Here is a 16,495-nt window from a genome sequence, read left to right as displayed (position 1 = left end):
GGAACCTGTCAATCACCTGAAAGGCCGCTGCTGTTGCACTGTCCCTTGTTGAGCTGGCCTGAAATGTGCATTTACACTGCTTACAGATGGAAGAGCTGATGCAGCTGAATTCTGGATCAGTGACTGAAACCAGCATGTGTTGATTGCTTTAATAAAAAGTGTTTTTGAGGGTTACGCTGGGGTAGAGATGATTCAACATTTCCTATGTAGTGCTGGCCACAAGCCTACAGTGGGTGAATAATATCCCATAGATGATGAGAGCCTATTAGTTTTGCTATGCCTGGTGACTGATATGTTTGTAGAAAGAACATTAATACATAAGGAAGAAGATACTCATACTATGGTTATGAGCTTGGGAGACTTGCTGTTTTGGGGTGCTCTGGCACCTTTTATAGGGCTCTCTGTATTTGAATTGGTGTGGAATGGTATGCTAAATAAATGCATCTTGGAAACAGCTTTCCTTATCACACTGTAGTTCTGAGCAAACCATCATGCAATGAATGCATTCTCCTTTTTGTTTCAGAAGTTCTTGAGACAGAGGAACCAAGGCGCCTGATACCAGAAATGTGAGGATTAAGGATTGCATGCATAATGGGATTGTGGTGTGGGCCAGAGGAGAGTCACAGATTGATCGGGGAATACTGGGGACAAACTTCAGTAGCTACAGCAAATGTGTTTTAATTTATTTTTGCTTTCCCTAAAATACCACATGTGCACACACCCACTCACACACACCCTCTCCTTTAGAATTTTTGCTCTCATTCCTGTTGAAATCTTCCTTTTGTGGAATTGAGCAGTTCTGCCTTTCAAGCTCAGGATTGCACAGCCAAATCATAGTACAGGACTGTTTGTGACATGTCTCTTTCTGTCTATCAGTTGAAAGCTGCCATATGCTGAGCAGGAGCAAAACAATCGTGGTGGCCTCTGCTTTTCTGTTACTGTGTGCTGCCAAGCACAAGCTGCATTCCATGAGCAACAAGTCAGGAGTTCTGGAATCCCACTGATATGTCGCTCTGGCTTTTTCTTTGTGATCTGATTGGCTTGTAGAATCATATGATGTCACCCTACCATATGAGAAGTTATGACATAGATCTGATGTGACATGGTGGTTAATGGGTTGCATAGGATTAGAATGAATTGGGTTGAAATTCTTAATTTGCCATGAAGTTCACTGGGTAATTCTGAGCCATTAGGGAGGGAGGGAGAGAAGGGTTGTTGTGAGAACAACATTAAGGAATCTGGGCCTTTTCAGTTTAGAAACAAGGTAGCTAAGTACGGGCATGATGTGTCTTTAAATTGCCATGAAGTCACAACTGACTTAAGGCGATCCCAGCAAGGGGCTTTCAGGGCAAGTGAAAAGCAGAAGTGGTGTGCCATTGCCTTCCTCTGTAGAGTCTTCTTTGGTAGTCTCCCTTCCAAGTACTGACCCTGCTTAGCTTGCAAGATCTGATGAGATCGGGCTATACCGTGCTGCCTTCCCTCCAGGAAGATTTATAAAATTAAGCCAGTGTGAATTTATATAAAAATTCCTTAGTTGTGAGAATGAGTGAAGAAAAACAAGTCTCTTGGTTTGAACAACTGGGGCCAGGGGCAGAGAAGGATTGGTCTGAAGCAATGAGAGGTTAAAAGTTGTGGTTTCTGACTTGCATTCTAGCCTTTGGACTGTCTCCAGGCATTTTTTAAAAAAGCATCGCCTGAAGGGAAGGCACATAGCAAGTGCCTTGATAAAAGACACACACAACTGTATCTTGATTGGTGAGAGGACCAGCTCTGCCATCTGAGTGAAGCTCTCAGATTTTTATTAAGAAAGACACATAATGAATAGCCAGGTTGATCAGTATTGTAGACAATGGAACTTAGGCAAGGCATACTAAGATCAATGATTAATGAGATCAAAAGGAAAGAAAGACAATGACACATTCCATTCTGAGGACAGCATTCCTTAAGCAAACACTGGCTGTCTGTTACATAGAATGATGAGTTTAGTAGACTTTAATCTCTTTAGAGTTGCTAATCCCTTTAAGGTTGCTTCACTGAGGTAAGGAGGTCATTATATAGTCAGTGAACTTTGGCCAGGAGCATTTCAGAGACCCAGAATTTGTTATGACCAATATTTCAATATGGCAAGAATCAGGGTTCTGTGGAACCAATATTAAAATGGCGAGGGTGTGCCCAGCTGCCAATTAACTAAGTTTCAAAAATCTCCTACAATAGCCCACTTTGTAATGGGGACACAAAGTGTTTATCACATCATTCTCCCCTCCACCATTTTATCCTTGCAACAGCCTTGTGAAGTTGGTTAGGCCGATCTTCAGTGCCAGAGAAGGGATTTGAACCCAGTCGACCCAGATCCCAGTCCAACAGACTAACCACTGTGCCAGGACAACTCACTACCTTCTATATATTCGGCGTTCACAAGTAGTAAAAATATCCCAAAGCTCATATTTATCCACTCTTCTATTTAGGGAGGAGTCCATCCAGCTCCCACTGGGACCCAAGAGGACCCATTTGATCAGCAGTAATGAGCATGAGAGTGACAGCCAAGGTATCTATAATTTCTGCAGTCCTGCAAGTTCTGTGTGTATGTGTAAGGGATGCAGCTGTGTGTCTTGAAAGAATACCTTGTGTGCTATGTTATGTAAATTAAACTCCTAAAGTTTGTGTGTGTACTTTTCCCCTAGTGCAGGGGTGTCAAACATGTGGCCCGCAGGCTGGATCTGGCCTGCGGAGGGCTTTTCTCCAGCCCGCAGAGCCGAGGCAGCTAGTCCCCCTTTCCCCCCCTCCCCCAAACTTTCCCACGCTCCCAGCCGGAAGCCTTCCTTCCTACCTCCCCAGGCTCGCATGGGCCACTGCGGCCCTGCATGCTCAGCCTGAAGCCTCCCTTTCTCTCTCTCTCTCTCTCTCTCTCTTTTTTCTTTCTTTCTTTCTCTTTCTCTCCCTCCCTCCCTCTCTTCTTCTCCCTCCCTATCTTTCTTTCTTTCCCTCCCTCCCAAGTCCAGCCAAGATCCTTTCCCCTCCCTCTGTCTTTCTCTCCCTCTCTTTCATTCTCTTTTTCTTTATCCCTTCTCACTTTCTCCCTCTTTCTTTCTCTCTCTCTCTTTACTCCCCTTTTCTCTCCCTCCCTCCCTCCCTCTCTTCTTTCTCTCTCTCTCTCTCTCTCTCTCTCCCTCCCCCCTCCCCCCTTCCCTCTCTCCTTCCCTTTCCCCCCTCTGCCTTCTCAAAAATCTATTGTATTTTGCTTGTTATGTCAGGAATAACCTAAGTGGTTAAGCTGTTAAAAATATTTTGTGTGAGATTCTTCTGACCCCTTTCTCATCCATCTGCTTAGGGTTTTTATTACAGACTTAAGTGAATTAGAAGTATACAAGTTAAACATATATCTCATTGTCCAGCGGGCTCTCTGTCAAAAGTTGTCTTTTAATTTAATAGTGACAGGTTGGTCAAAACAAAACCACAAAGTAATGGAGTGCGACTCCTCACAAGCCCAGAGTAATGTGATACCACCGGTCCCTTTAACTAGCCCACCAGCCAGAGACCAAGGGAACTAACTCTCCAGCCCTCCTGGGTCTAAACAAGAAGTCAACCCTGCAAGGTAGGACACTTGCAAGATGAGTTCCCAAAAACAATCTGGTAGCTGTAGTTAACAAGGGCCAAAACCCAAGAACACCACAAAATATAATTAATAACGTTTTATTAAAGAAATGTGCAGAGATAATGCAATACAAGATTAATGCACAGCATGGATAAAATAATAAAAGCTAAATATCTAACTTTTACAAGCATTGCTTCTTGAAGACCAGATGTTACCCTGACCAGACTGATCCAAACAGAGTTTCAAAGTCCCAAGACAGGTTCTCCAGCCAGCAAGGTCCATCTTGTCTAGAATCAACAGGAGACTCAAAGACAGATATAATCCAGACAAAGGGCACAAACCAAAATGAAAGATCTTCCTTTATGCCACTCAACTTCCATTGTCATGATTCTAGTTGACCAACTGAATGTTTTTTCAGTGGCTGACCTCGACTAATCAGATGTGTTTCTAACAAGGGTCCTAACCAATCAGGTGTGTTGCTATTATGAGGCCATGTACACTGTAGCTGTAAAAGGCCCATTTTAAGTAAGGCAGTATCTCCCACCCTTGGGTCCTTGTGCTAACAAGATGGAACGTGTAGGTGAAACTCCTGTGGGTTCTGGGCCTTGAAACCTCTAGACCCAGTGACTTCACAGAGAGAAGCTGATATGATTTTTAGTAGGCCTCAAGCCTGGAACCAAAAAAGACGAGACTGGTGGGTAAGCCAGTCTCTTGACAACCCCCCCCCCACCCAATCCATTTTTCTGGTGGCAACTTCACATTTCTTGTTCTGTTTGCTCTAGCCTGTATTTACCAATGGTTTATTTGTAGTAGCTTAAACTTCAGACTCTTTCCAGCGTTAAGAGGTCTCCATGCCCTGGAGCTTCTGCCAATGTGTTTCATCACGGGACAGCAAGATTTCACACCCCTTTCCAGGCTTGTCCAGGCTTCTGGGCCTGTGATTTCAGGCTAAATGGCTTCTCTCTGGCTTAGCTTGTCTCAGGCCTCCCTAATTAACAGAAGTGCCTCAGAACCGCCTCCCAAGAACACCAAAACAAAGTCTAAGCACCTAAACAAGGCTTCAGTTCTGACTCGACCAAAACATTCCTCCTGTTCCTCAACCAGAGGTGTAGGGACAAATACTGTTAGATGATGATCCAGTGCCGGTTCTGCAAACTCCTTCTGTGCTCTTCAGAGGACTCTATGTGCCAACCAAGGAGAAGCCTGCCAGTTTTCCATCTCAGCTTGGGTCCGTTCCAGCTGCTTCCAAAAACTTTTTTATGGTATGCCTTGGACAATGCCCTTACAACAAGGGCCATACCCACCTTACAGCCAGTCTTGGAGTGACACCTTCCCAGCTCCACCTTCGCATATGCATGCTCTACCGTTGGTTCCATTCCAGAGCCACTCTCACCTGTAGGTTCTGTCGCCCTTATTTCGTGAGCACCTGTTCTCTGATTCGGATGCAGAGGAGGAGGAGGCATCCCATTCGGACACTGGATTAGAGTTCCCTTCTGATCTGTCCCCTTATGGGAGCTGTCTCCAAGGTTGGTGACACAACACCAATCTCACCAAATAAAAGTGTTTGCCTCTGCTCAGAGCAAATGTTGAGGATGACAAACTCACTCGAAATGGACATGTTCTCCTCGAACCCCAAGCCTAAAAGCAAGATTCTCTCAGCGCTTCCTCTGGTTACCGTAGCTTTTTCCATTCTCAAGGATTTCATTGATATCCTTGGTGGAATCAGACAAACCATCCTCTGTTCCTTCCACCTCAAGAAAGATAGAGAATCCATACAAAGTTAAGCACACCAACTGCATGTTTCTATTCAGCCTCCCTGCACCTTTGTCTCTTGTGACAGAGGAAGTACAGGCAGGGTGTGTATTCAGTGCCTCTAGATAAGGACGGGCAGAAAATCAATGGCTTAGGCTGCAAGGTTTATTCTGCAGCTGCACTAATCCTGAGAATCGCAAACTATCAGGCCAACATGGCTGTGACAGAAATCCTAAAACTTGCTAAGGCCCAGGAGTGCCACCTATACTGATTGGGACCCTAGATTACATTACATTAAAGGTATTCAGTTCCAGTTCACATTGGACCATCCTGGCGGACTTAATCCCTATTTGTCACGGAAGTTCAGATCCATTACCAGGTGCTTGATGGAGGTAGAACTAGATGGGATATGGCTCTGATTGGTAAAAGTAACCTCTTACATCAAAGATGGGGATTTGCGTGGGATTGAAGAAATCCGCTTAGTTTTAGAAGGGCAGCTGGTTTAGGTTTAATTCCATTTAGCATAAATATCTGGACATTTCCATTATAGTTGTTGATGCCAATTGCTCTGTGCACCCTTTGCTCTAAGACATGTTTTTATTTCTCTTTGGCCTACAGGCTCCAGTGAGGAGGATGGGCCACGTCCTGCTGGCAAGAGGAAATGCCTGCGGATTGAGGAGGAAGACTGATGGAGTGGAGCCTTTATTGGGCCCAGAAAGCCAATTACACCCACACAACTCCAGCCTTGGGGCTGCAGCTGGTCCCCTTAGACAGTGGAGTCATAACTGGACCAGACTGGCAGTTGTCAGATTTCCTATATTCTCAATCCTCAGCTTTACTTGGGGGGGGGGGGGTAAGATTTTGAGAGGGAAAGCAGAATGATTGGATTTTGGATGCAAAAAATAAAAAAAAAGGACAGCACAGGTGGAGCTAGTGGCTTAAAAATGGTGGAAGGACGCGTCAAAATAAGAACTGGGCTTATTCTCATGCTGCTGTGCTGAGGGTTATAAGTCTTAACATAGTTTAACACAGTACATGATGCATTCTCTCTTATAGCTGTTCCATATTAGTAGATCATTTGTAAGTTGCAATCAAACTAGCAATGCTAGTGCCTGTGCAGTGTCATCCTTGCAGGCTGGGTTCCCAGGCTGAAATTGGAGGACGTAGGCTCCTTGTATCCTAAGACTCCTTCACTTGCAGATCTGCCTCACTCCCTTCCCCTTCCCTGGACCTTCTTAGCATTGCCCCTTTGATTTTCACATGTAGCTTTACAATATCTGCAGACACCCTTCTGTCTTTATCATTTGTGTTTTTCCTATCCTCAAGTCTGCTTCCCTGAAGATGGGTGCTGGAGCAGGAACCACACAGTCTCAAGACTGGGTAGGGAAGAGGCATTGCTCAAACTTTTATTTGCACCCTGATAACCATCCCCCTGCAAAATACACCCATTACCAGCTGCTTCCACCTGTTTGTCTTTTTCTCCAGCTGTTGACTTTATTGTTTGGGTTGTTCAGGCAATGCCAGAGAAGAATAAAGATAAGCCTCCTGCTGATTTTCCCAAGCTTCCCACTTTTGCCTGTCCAGGGATCTCTTTCATGTTAGCTGGGCAGTGTTTCTATGAGTTCGTTGTGTTGGTTTTTTATATATTAAATTTTAAATCTTTGGAATAATTCTGAAGAAATAAAATGTATTGCAGGATTTTCTGTCTTGTCCCACGTATCTACTGAAAGGATTCTAGGAAGGGGGGAAATCTCTAATTAGTGACCAGCTTACTTATTTTCTTAATTCAGTTAGGAGCAGAATACTGGCGTGTATCCTAAGTTCTCTGCTGAGCAAAGTTCGAAGCCTTCCTCCAACTTAAGTAGCTCTTCCTCCCACAGAAGAGTCGGTTACATTGAAAGAAGGCTTCTTAGGCTAGAGTATATATACTACAATATATGCTACTGACTGGCTCCTTTTTAGGACTTCCTTAACTTTTTCTGTATGCAAGCAACCACCCTAATCCAGTCATGTTTTTATCTCTAAGAAAAATAGGGTGCTTTAGCTTAAACTGCAGTAGGACTATAGTTTGGAAAACAATCCAAACAAATACATGTCAGAGGTATGGCATACCATAATGCAGAAAATGAATACAAAGGTAGGGGACATTGCGGTAAAAAGGGAGGCGATATGTATAATAAACATTGCAATAGACTACAATACTGTCCCTCTTGAGCTGTTCCATTATACTACAGTTCTGATCCCTTTATAAAATGCATTCTACAAAATGATAGAAGTGTTGGGGACCTGCTGGCCACCGGCAGCAGTCCATTCCACAAGGTGGGAACCACCACAGTGAATGTGCCCGAGTGGACAGTTGCCACTTCTACTTCTTTGGAGGGTGGGACCTTCAGAAAACATTTCTCAGATGAACAAAACTGTCATGGTGGGGCATAGCAGGAAAGGCGGTCCTGCAGGTGGGCGGGTCCAAAGCCGTGAAGGACTCAGAACCTTGAATTGAACCTGGTAAATGCTTGATAACCAGTGGAGTACTGAATGGGTTATGACATAAACATTCCACTTTGTGCCAAATAGTAGCTGGGGTATGGCGTTCTACACCAACAGGAGTTTTTGAGTTCCATGTAAAGTGCATTACCAATAGTCCAGCCTTGAGGTAACCATGGCATGGATTCATGAGGCCAAATCAAGCTTATGGGGGCATCTTCTGAGCTAAGTGAAACTGAAAGGTGGTTTGTTTTTTTGTAGCTGCATAAACTTGCTTCTCCAGCAGTAAAGCTAGATTCAGTATAATCCCTAGGCTCTTAACTGAGTCAGTATCAGCTGGACTCCATAAAGAGTGGGAAGCACAATGTCCTTCAAGACCTTCCCAACCAGCATAGCCTCTGTCTTGGTAGGATTCAGTTTCAACTTATTAATTCTTAGCCATTGATCCATAGCAGTCAGGCACTGGCTCATGAGCTCTACAGCATCACCAGGCGATACAGATAAAGAGATATAGTGCTGAGTGTCATCAGTATATTGAGGACAACCTACTCCCAAACCATGAATGATTTTCCCTAAGGGTTTTTCCCAATGACTTAGTGTCTGAATTTCCTTGTTTCTCATTGTTCTTTTTTTTACTCTACCTTGGTTCTGGTTCACTGCAAAGGATTTATCATTCTCTGGAAGGTCCTAGCCAGGTTTAGCTGCTGATTCAAATAGAGAACAACTACAAAAACGAAGATCCTGGGAGCCTTGCAAGGGAAAGAGTTACGTGACAATCCAGGCCAGAATTTATCAGTGAAGCTGGATGTTGTAATTGGGTCTGCTGATAAGGCTGACTAGCCAGAGTAAAAAGATCCTGGGAGCCTTGCAGGGGAAGGGGGTATGTGAAATCCAGGCCAGAATTTGTCAGTGAAGCTGGATGTTGCAATTGGGTCTGATGATAAGGCTGACTAACCAGAATACATACAAGCAACAAATGAAAAGGTTTTTAGTGGTTGTCCTGCGGCTTTATGTGCTTGCACCTTCTCTCTGAGTAGGTAAGCTGTCCTCTCCTGCATGGGGGCTGGTGGAATAGGGAAGAAAGGGCAGTACTTGCAGTTACAGGTGAAGGTGTTTGCGGGGGGAGGGCTGTAGAGGGGCAAACTTGAGCCCCCTGTAGTCCCACAGTGAGGATTGCCATCTGCAAACAACAGTTGTAAGTTATTGTGATGTATTTCTTTTCAGCAAATGCAGACACACATTCAGCTGTGCCACAGGTCTTTGTATAATCAGTTTTGCTTATCTACTGCTCTTGAGTGTCCTTCATTATTGGGGCCCTAGCCCATGTGTGGCACTTTCCCCCACAAGCAATCTAGGAAGTGGAGCACAATCAGCCACCTAGGAAGTGGGAGCAGCAGCCTTTTTAGTACCATATTACAGGGGGAAAGCTAGTGCAAAGATGCCTTTAGAAAAACACATGGGTCACTTACGCATGGGTTGCTTGTCCCAGTTTGGGTGTTATTGGGAAGTCGGTTGTGCTTCTGTGCGTTTCTTGAGCTTTCCCCCATCTTTCCTGCAATTTTTCCCAAACATGCTTCCTTGCAGTGTTTTGGGAACCAACTCAGTAAAGCTGGGGTGGCACCCATGTGGATGGGATGGTTGGTTCACAGTTCATATTTTCCCACCTACATCTGCACCATTTGCTCTACATCAGTCTCCAATGGCAGCTATTCCCCCTCTGCCCCAGAGGGCTTTTGTGTTTGTTTTTTTGAATTGGCAATTGAATTTCATTTAGAATTATAATGTTATAACTATCTGTCAGATTTTCTGAATCCCCAGATTTCATTTAAAAAAAATCTCCAGCCTCTTTTGTTACAGAGATATGCCTTTCCTCTTATATCTCCACAACAAATGGAGCTAGAAACTTACTTCTTAAAAATTAAAGCTGGGAATTCAGGGAACCTGCTGTGTGTGCTTTTGTCAGTTGCCATTTTCCTTTTATTCCCTCCCCCCCATCAGAGTTTACTAGTTCTTCTAGATTTCCAACTTTTTTTAAAGTCTCTAGCCTTTTTCTTTGTGGATATCTGCAACGAAAAAGGCTAAAGGGTTCCTCTGAATTCCCAACTTTCTCTAAAAAAAAAAGTAACTAGGAGATAATGGCACTCACAAATTGTAATATAATTGTGCTAAAACACAATAGCAATTACAGATTCCCCCCCCCAACCCTCAGTGTGAATAGCTGCTGACAGACCTTAATCCATTTGTCTCACTGGTCTATTCCATATCCTAGCTTTGGTGTTAGTCCAACTGCTTCTGAGGGTAAACTGGGCTCCGTGCTGCAGGGAGGACCACCACTATCTCAGAAAATGTAAGAGTTCTAATCCAGTGCTCATTCTGGTAACGTCTCTCTGTTTCCAACAGGGCCAAGGGAAGCTTCCTAACATGTACCAGCCGCTGATTGCCTTTATTTGGGGGGGCCTTCTGCTGCCCCATGGAGTGGATGGGTACTCGCTGTCCGTGGCTAGCCCAACAGGGAGCACTTCCAGAATCAACCAGACAGCCACTGTCTCCAGGCATGCTCCTGGCTCTCCTCTGCTTAGTTCCGTCCTTCCCAAATCCTTCCAGTCCCATTTACCTCAAAAGGGTGTTTCCTGTAAGGACTTGATGCCTGATGCCCTAGAAGATTTTACCTCCAGGCCCCGGCTGTCCCAGATCTTCATTCAAGCTGCACTGGCACTTGCTCTACAAGGTGGAGGCTGTACTCAGCATGCAGATACCTTGGTTCTGAATCTCTACAGGGAGCTGGGGAAAGTGGATGCAGATGCTCTGCTGATTGTGATGGCAAAATCTCTGGGAACAGCTAATTCCTCTGGTTGGAGCAAGAGCAGTACTGCCTTGCAGTTCAACCTGGACCAGCTGGCCTACACACGAGCTCGGCACTGCAAAGGTCTAATGCAAATTCAGGGGTCTGTCTTGCATGGCCAGGTGCGCGGTGTCTACAGAGGGTTTCTAGCAGCTGCCGCAGCTTGTCATCAGCAAGGAAACACTTGTGCCGGTGTGGCCTCCAATGGTACTGGTTTCTACCAAGTGGTAGATCAAGATGGCAGCTACTTCCTTCCTCACTATGGTGCCCATTCCTGGCTACATCGGTGTCATAAAGTTGCAAGAAACAGGCGTTCTGCCCCAGAGAACTGTACTGGTGAGAGAGAGCAAAAGGTACACAAGGTTGTGGAATGGATACCTGTGGTCAGCACCTATTACAACTTAGGTACCAGCATCTACTATGTAACCCAGAACTGCACAGATCTGGCCAAGGAACGTGCGCTGGAGGGTGCCATGGACCTTGGCTATGATTTACTGACAGCTTTGACAGGCGGGACCGGTAGCGTTGTCGGGATGGGTATTTCTGCAGGACTAAAGCCTGTGGTAAAAGCTGGTGTGCGTGCTTCTATCAGATACTTCTATCCAAAAGAAGAGCTTGCTCCTATCCCAACCAACTACTCTGGCCCAGTCAGCATCATCTAGCTGACTCTATTTTTCCAGATCATGTGTATAATTAGCATAATTAGATGTTTGCTATGTATTCATATTTGGTGTTTTAAGAGCATGCATGGTAGGAGAAAAATAACCCTTGTTTGCTCCTTTGACAGTTTGTGGGTTCCTACTTAATGGAAGATCGTTGCACATTCTCTGTCTTCTTACTAACTATAAAGTCCACAGGTTTGGGAGCAGAACTCTGGTCTCCTACAGCAGTGGTTCCCAACCTTTTTTTGACCAGGGACCACTAGGACTTTTTTGTTCGGTGCAGGGACCCCAAGGTTCAAAATGAAAATTCAGAGAATTTGAAAATAAACTTTAATCATAACTGTTAGTTAAACATTAAACTTAGAATAATATTTGAATGTATTTTTTATAATAGAGAACTTTTAATTGTAAATCAATGTGATTTTTGAGCTTGCATCCTTTTTACAAGCTGGACAATTCTGGGGCTAATACTGTTGCTCAGAGCTACACAAATATCATCACTTGCTTCCAATTGATTTCTGGTCTTGTTCTTAATTATAAGCAAATCAGAAAATCCTTGTCGCATAAATCAGTTGTGAAGAGCATAAGATATCGCAAGGCGAATCCCCGAACTGTAGGATATGAAATTGCTTTTTTACACCAGAACTCTTAAAGAGAAACTGATTCAAACGCATCCTTACAGTGCCTATCATTTTGGAATTCAATGAGCTCTTCCTGGATTTCTTCTGCAACCTCTTCAACAGCAATACCAAAAGGATTGTGAATCAGCTTTTGGGTATCTTTTGATTCTGTCTGGTTATATTCCGGGAAGTAACAGTGGAATTCATCAAACAGCATTTGCAGATGACTTCTGATGTTGTCTTGTATATTTGCGGTGATCATGTCATCTTTACTATCATCGACCAGTGCTTTTAATGTCACAAACGCAGAATAATTGTTTTCACCTACCCATAATTGAAGTTTCCAAATAAAGGCACGCAGTTTATCTTCAAACATAAAAATGTTTCCCACACCTGCTAAATTTGTTTCCAGAACCTTGCAACTATAAGTTTAGTTTATTCAAATGTGAGAAAATATCCACAAGATAAGCCAAACGCATCTGACTTTTCGAATCAGAAAACAGCTCTAGTAACTCTTTAATTTTCTTCTCGGCTAGAAACAGCTCAACCTCTTTTCTTAGTTCAAATAACCTTCCCAGCATATTGCCTTTCGATAGCCAACGAACTTTGGTGTGGAAAAGAAGAGTCTCATGACCGGAGTCCATTTCAGTGCACAGTTTTTTAAAAAGGCGTGTATTTAAGGTGCTGCTTTTAATAACATTGACCACTTTTATGGCCATTTCCATGGTATTAACAAGGCTTTTAGGAAGAGTCTTGGAAGCTAACGCCTGACGATGTATGATACAATGAGTTGTTATTGCTGAAGGATTCTTCTGTTTTATTAATGTTGCTAGACCGGAGCGTGATCCTAACATGGCTGGAGCGCCATCCGTACAGAAGCCGGCGAGCTTTTCCCACATAATGCTATGTTTCTCAAAATACTCCGCTATTATATTCATGACGTCGATACCTTTTGACGTCGTTTCCACGAAATCAATAACTCCTCTTTAATAGTGTTGTCGTAGTCTAAAAAGCGGACAAATACGATCAACTGATTGCAATTAGAAACGTCTGTCGATTCATCACACTGCAAAGTGAAACATGGCAAATTTTTTATTTTCGAAACAAGCTGCTCCTCGATGTCATTTGACATAATTTCAATTCGAGCTTTTACCGTGTTGTTCGATAGAGGTATTTCTTGTATTTTCTTTTTGGCTTCCATCCCTAAAACCTCTTTGACAGCTATCATCAAACAAGTGTTTCGCCTATTGTGTGTGGTAGTGTGAGGCTCGCTTGCACCCTCCCTTGGCCTCCCTGCCCCCGCATGTTCCTTACTTGTCGCGCGCCGCTCCCGCAAGTCACCACCGCATGCCGCCGCGCTCTGCGCCCGCGAGCCGCCGCCATGCTGCCCGCGTAAATATTAATTTATTAATTTATAAAATATTAATTTATAACTTTGTTTCTCGGACCCCTGGTTTAGTTGTCGTGGACCCCTGGTTGGGAACCAGTGCCCTACAGTGAGACCCTGTTTCCTCTTGCACAGACCATGTCTGCAACCTGGTACCTCTTTATTTCTTCCCAGCTATTCCATTTCTTCTTGCATGTCAAACTAGTACCCCAGGCTCTGTTTGTACTACGTATTTAGTGTAGAAAAAGGCCGATACTACTTGGTATCTGCAAATTTAGTAGGTTCACATTGTGATGTGTATCCACCCTATATGTACCTGTTATTGGCCACTTCAGCCTTATAGGAATTGCTGTCAGAGCAGCAGCGTTATACACCCCTCTCTTCTTTATCTCAACCCTGACATATTTGACAGGTCGGGGGGCCCTCCCACTGCTCTGGGTTGTTCTATGCCCCTCCCCTGCCGCTGGTGAGCAGCTGTGGCAGTTACCCTCCCCCACCCAGCAGTAGGGGCATGGTTTTTCATGCATCTTGAGGCAGATGTGAGTGTGAAGACCAAATTAGACCCCTTCCCCTGAATTTTTCACACGCCCCAGGTGCCAGTTTTGGGCGTGGTTTTTTTAGTCTTGATGCTGAGGAGGGGAAGTTTTTTTCCCCCAGGAGACAGGGACTCCATGTGCTTGTTTAGTGTACAACTTTGGAGTGGGGTGGGTAGTTTCTAGGAAAATAGCTCTGGTGAGAAGTTAGGTTTTTTTCCTGTCTCTTGAAAAAGCTTCAATGAGTGAATGAAAAGGAAAATTGAACTTTTGAAAGTACAGGTGCTTAGGGACACTTAGAGAGGTCTTTTTTCCTCTCTGCTAGTCTGCTTTGTGCAACAAAGGGGGCTGTCCTGGCAGGCAGAGAATTGTTACCCTTTTCTAAGGACTGCAGCAGCAAATGGATACCGCCCCCCCCCACACACACACACAGCCACAGGGTATGTAAGACTTGCATGCATAATATTTATTTTACTGTCGGCTTCACGGGGGTAACATTGAGAGAGAGACAGACAGAGAGAGGAAATGAGTTGAAACATAACGATGGAAGTTTTCTTTCAGGGGGGAATCAAGACTGATCTTGTCACAGCCGTGAATTCTATCAGCCACAAAACAAAAAGGCAGAGACAGAGCAATCTTCTCAGCGTTGAAAAATGCAAAACCCTATTTTGAAAATTGTTTTAGTCTGTTGTAAAATAACACTTTAGTCTTTCTGCTACAGCAATGCTATGCACGCTACACAACGGAGCCATTTTTTTTTTTAACTTCCTTGTTCCTGCAATGGGGTGGGTGGAGAAAAGTTCTGGATAGGCTGGTCTTTCAGGAAGACTGCTACATCATCACTCACCCCTCCCTTTACCCATATATGACCAACCAGCCCCTCCCCTCTTTACACACACACACTAAACAGTGTCTTAAAAAAAACTTTCCAAACTCATGCTTTTTAGCAAGCATGCTGCGTATCACAACCCTTTTGCAGTGATGAAAAGATAAGGAAAAATACAGCTATAGGCATTGAACCCACACAGCTCTTAGAATTGTAAGCCATGTATTTTTGCATATGTTCATGCATATGAATCAGCAAAATCCCACAGCCTATGATTCAACAAGCTTACAGCCTCAAAATGTATAAGCAATTATCACCCTTCCCCCACACCATCACACAGCACTCTACACACAATCCCACTTTGTACTAGATAACAAATGCCCTTGAAATCCATGTGGTTTGCAAACAGGCTTTTTGTATATGATTAGGCAATGTCAGGTTCTTCAGCCAATTGCCCAATTCTTTGGGCAATTCCTAAAAAGCCACTCGCTCAGACAGTCAAGTCAGAAGCAGGTAAACTTTATTGTAGAAGCATCAGGTACAGCTAAGGTAACTTGCAGGTTTCAAAGCTGCTAATGGCGGGCCAAGTTACAGGATAATACTTAAGGCATGGTTACATGATTACATCACAGGTGCAAAAACTAACAGGCTTGGGAAAGGGATTGATAACAGGACAGGGAACGATAACAGTGTCTGGTAGAGAGGAGAGCGAAGCAACTCAAGACAAACTACAGCTTGTTAGCTGCTCAAGGCCAAGGCAAAGGGCGGGGGGAAACCGGGAGTGAGAACAGTAGAGCTATAATGTAAACACCTCGCAGGGCCCTGACTCATGTCAAGAGCCTGACCGCTTGTACGGGCCAGCTCCAGCACGGCTAGTATGGGCAACACAGGCATCAGAGAAGAAGAAACCGAAGACCACCTCTGACAGGCAAACTTATAGCTTCAACAAGCACCCTATCTCCCTCCCACCCCCTCCACTCCCCACACACAAACCCTAGCCATGCTAGATAAAGATGCAATCAAAGGAGCTATTTTTAAATTTTTTAATCGCACGCCAACCCTGTAAGGTAGTCTTAATGGTCAATTTTACGAAGGAGCACCTTAAGAGTGCCAGGAATTCTCAGATGTTTTGCGCATGCAGTCCACATGCGTGTTGCAAATGTGTGTTTTCTTTTGGGGTATTGTGTGACATCTTGTTGAACTCGTCTTGATGAGGGGAAGCTGTGGGGAATATTTCAGGAGGGGGTTGACATTGCTATGTGGAGGGGCGCATTGGGATACTGGGGATTCCCAAAGACATGTGATATGTCTACAGGGGCGCGTGGCATGTCTACAGATTTGGGCCGACCCCCTCTATCCCCTGGAGTGTCTTTTAGTGTGGTTTAAACACAACAATGAGAGCTGAGGCCTCTGGTGGGCAGCTGTATATTCATTATCTAATAAAAATACTTTTCATAGCAGCAAAGAAAGGCTGAAGCGTCATGGCTCTTCAAGATGGTGCTTTAAAAAAGATTTATTATAAAACTGTTGAAGGGTGTTTTGGAGGGACTGAACCATTTTTCAGGGCGGCTTCTAAGAGGGGATATAGTCAGAGCTGAAAAAATTTAAAAGCATGGCTCTCAGGTTAGGATGCGTGCACTTTTTAGATAAATCAGCGAGGCTGCAAAAGAAACAGACTGATTGTGGAGGATATAGGGGAACAATGGCAGGCCAGTCTGGTAGATATGCAGAAATATTCTAAATACAACAGCCACTACAAATACATTTTAACGGTGATAGACATCCTGTCGAAATATG

At 44.2% G+C, this 16,495-nt stretch overlaps 1 protein-coding gene across 1 annotated transcript in view; it reads left to right on the top strand.

The window, feature by feature from the left end:
* The window catches only part of TIMELESS (timeless circadian regulator), a 66,052-nt gene extending 60,019 nt beyond the window's left edge, over positions 1–6,033 (top strand). Inside the window, exons 28-30 of the mRNA XM_056853976.1 lie at positions 524–566; positions 2,466–2,545; positions 5,963–6,033. Coding sequence (XP_056709954.1) covers positions 524–566; positions 2,466–2,545; positions 5,963–6,033 — 194 coding nt within the window. The remainder of the gene's footprint in view (positions 1–523; positions 567–2,465; positions 2,546–5,962) is intronic.
* The last annotated feature ends 10,462 nt before the right edge of the window (positions 6,034–16,495 follow it).

Source organism: Euleptes europaea, chromosome 1, assembly GCF_029931775.1.
Source record: "Euleptes europaea isolate rEulEur1 chromosome 1, rEulEur1.hap1, whole genome shotgun sequence".
Taxonomy (NCBI): domain Eukaryota; kingdom Metazoa; phylum Chordata; class Lepidosauria; order Squamata; family Sphaerodactylidae; genus Euleptes; species Euleptes europaea.
Note: the sequence above shows the minus strand (reverse complement) of the source record. Positions and strands in the feature narration are given on the sequence as shown.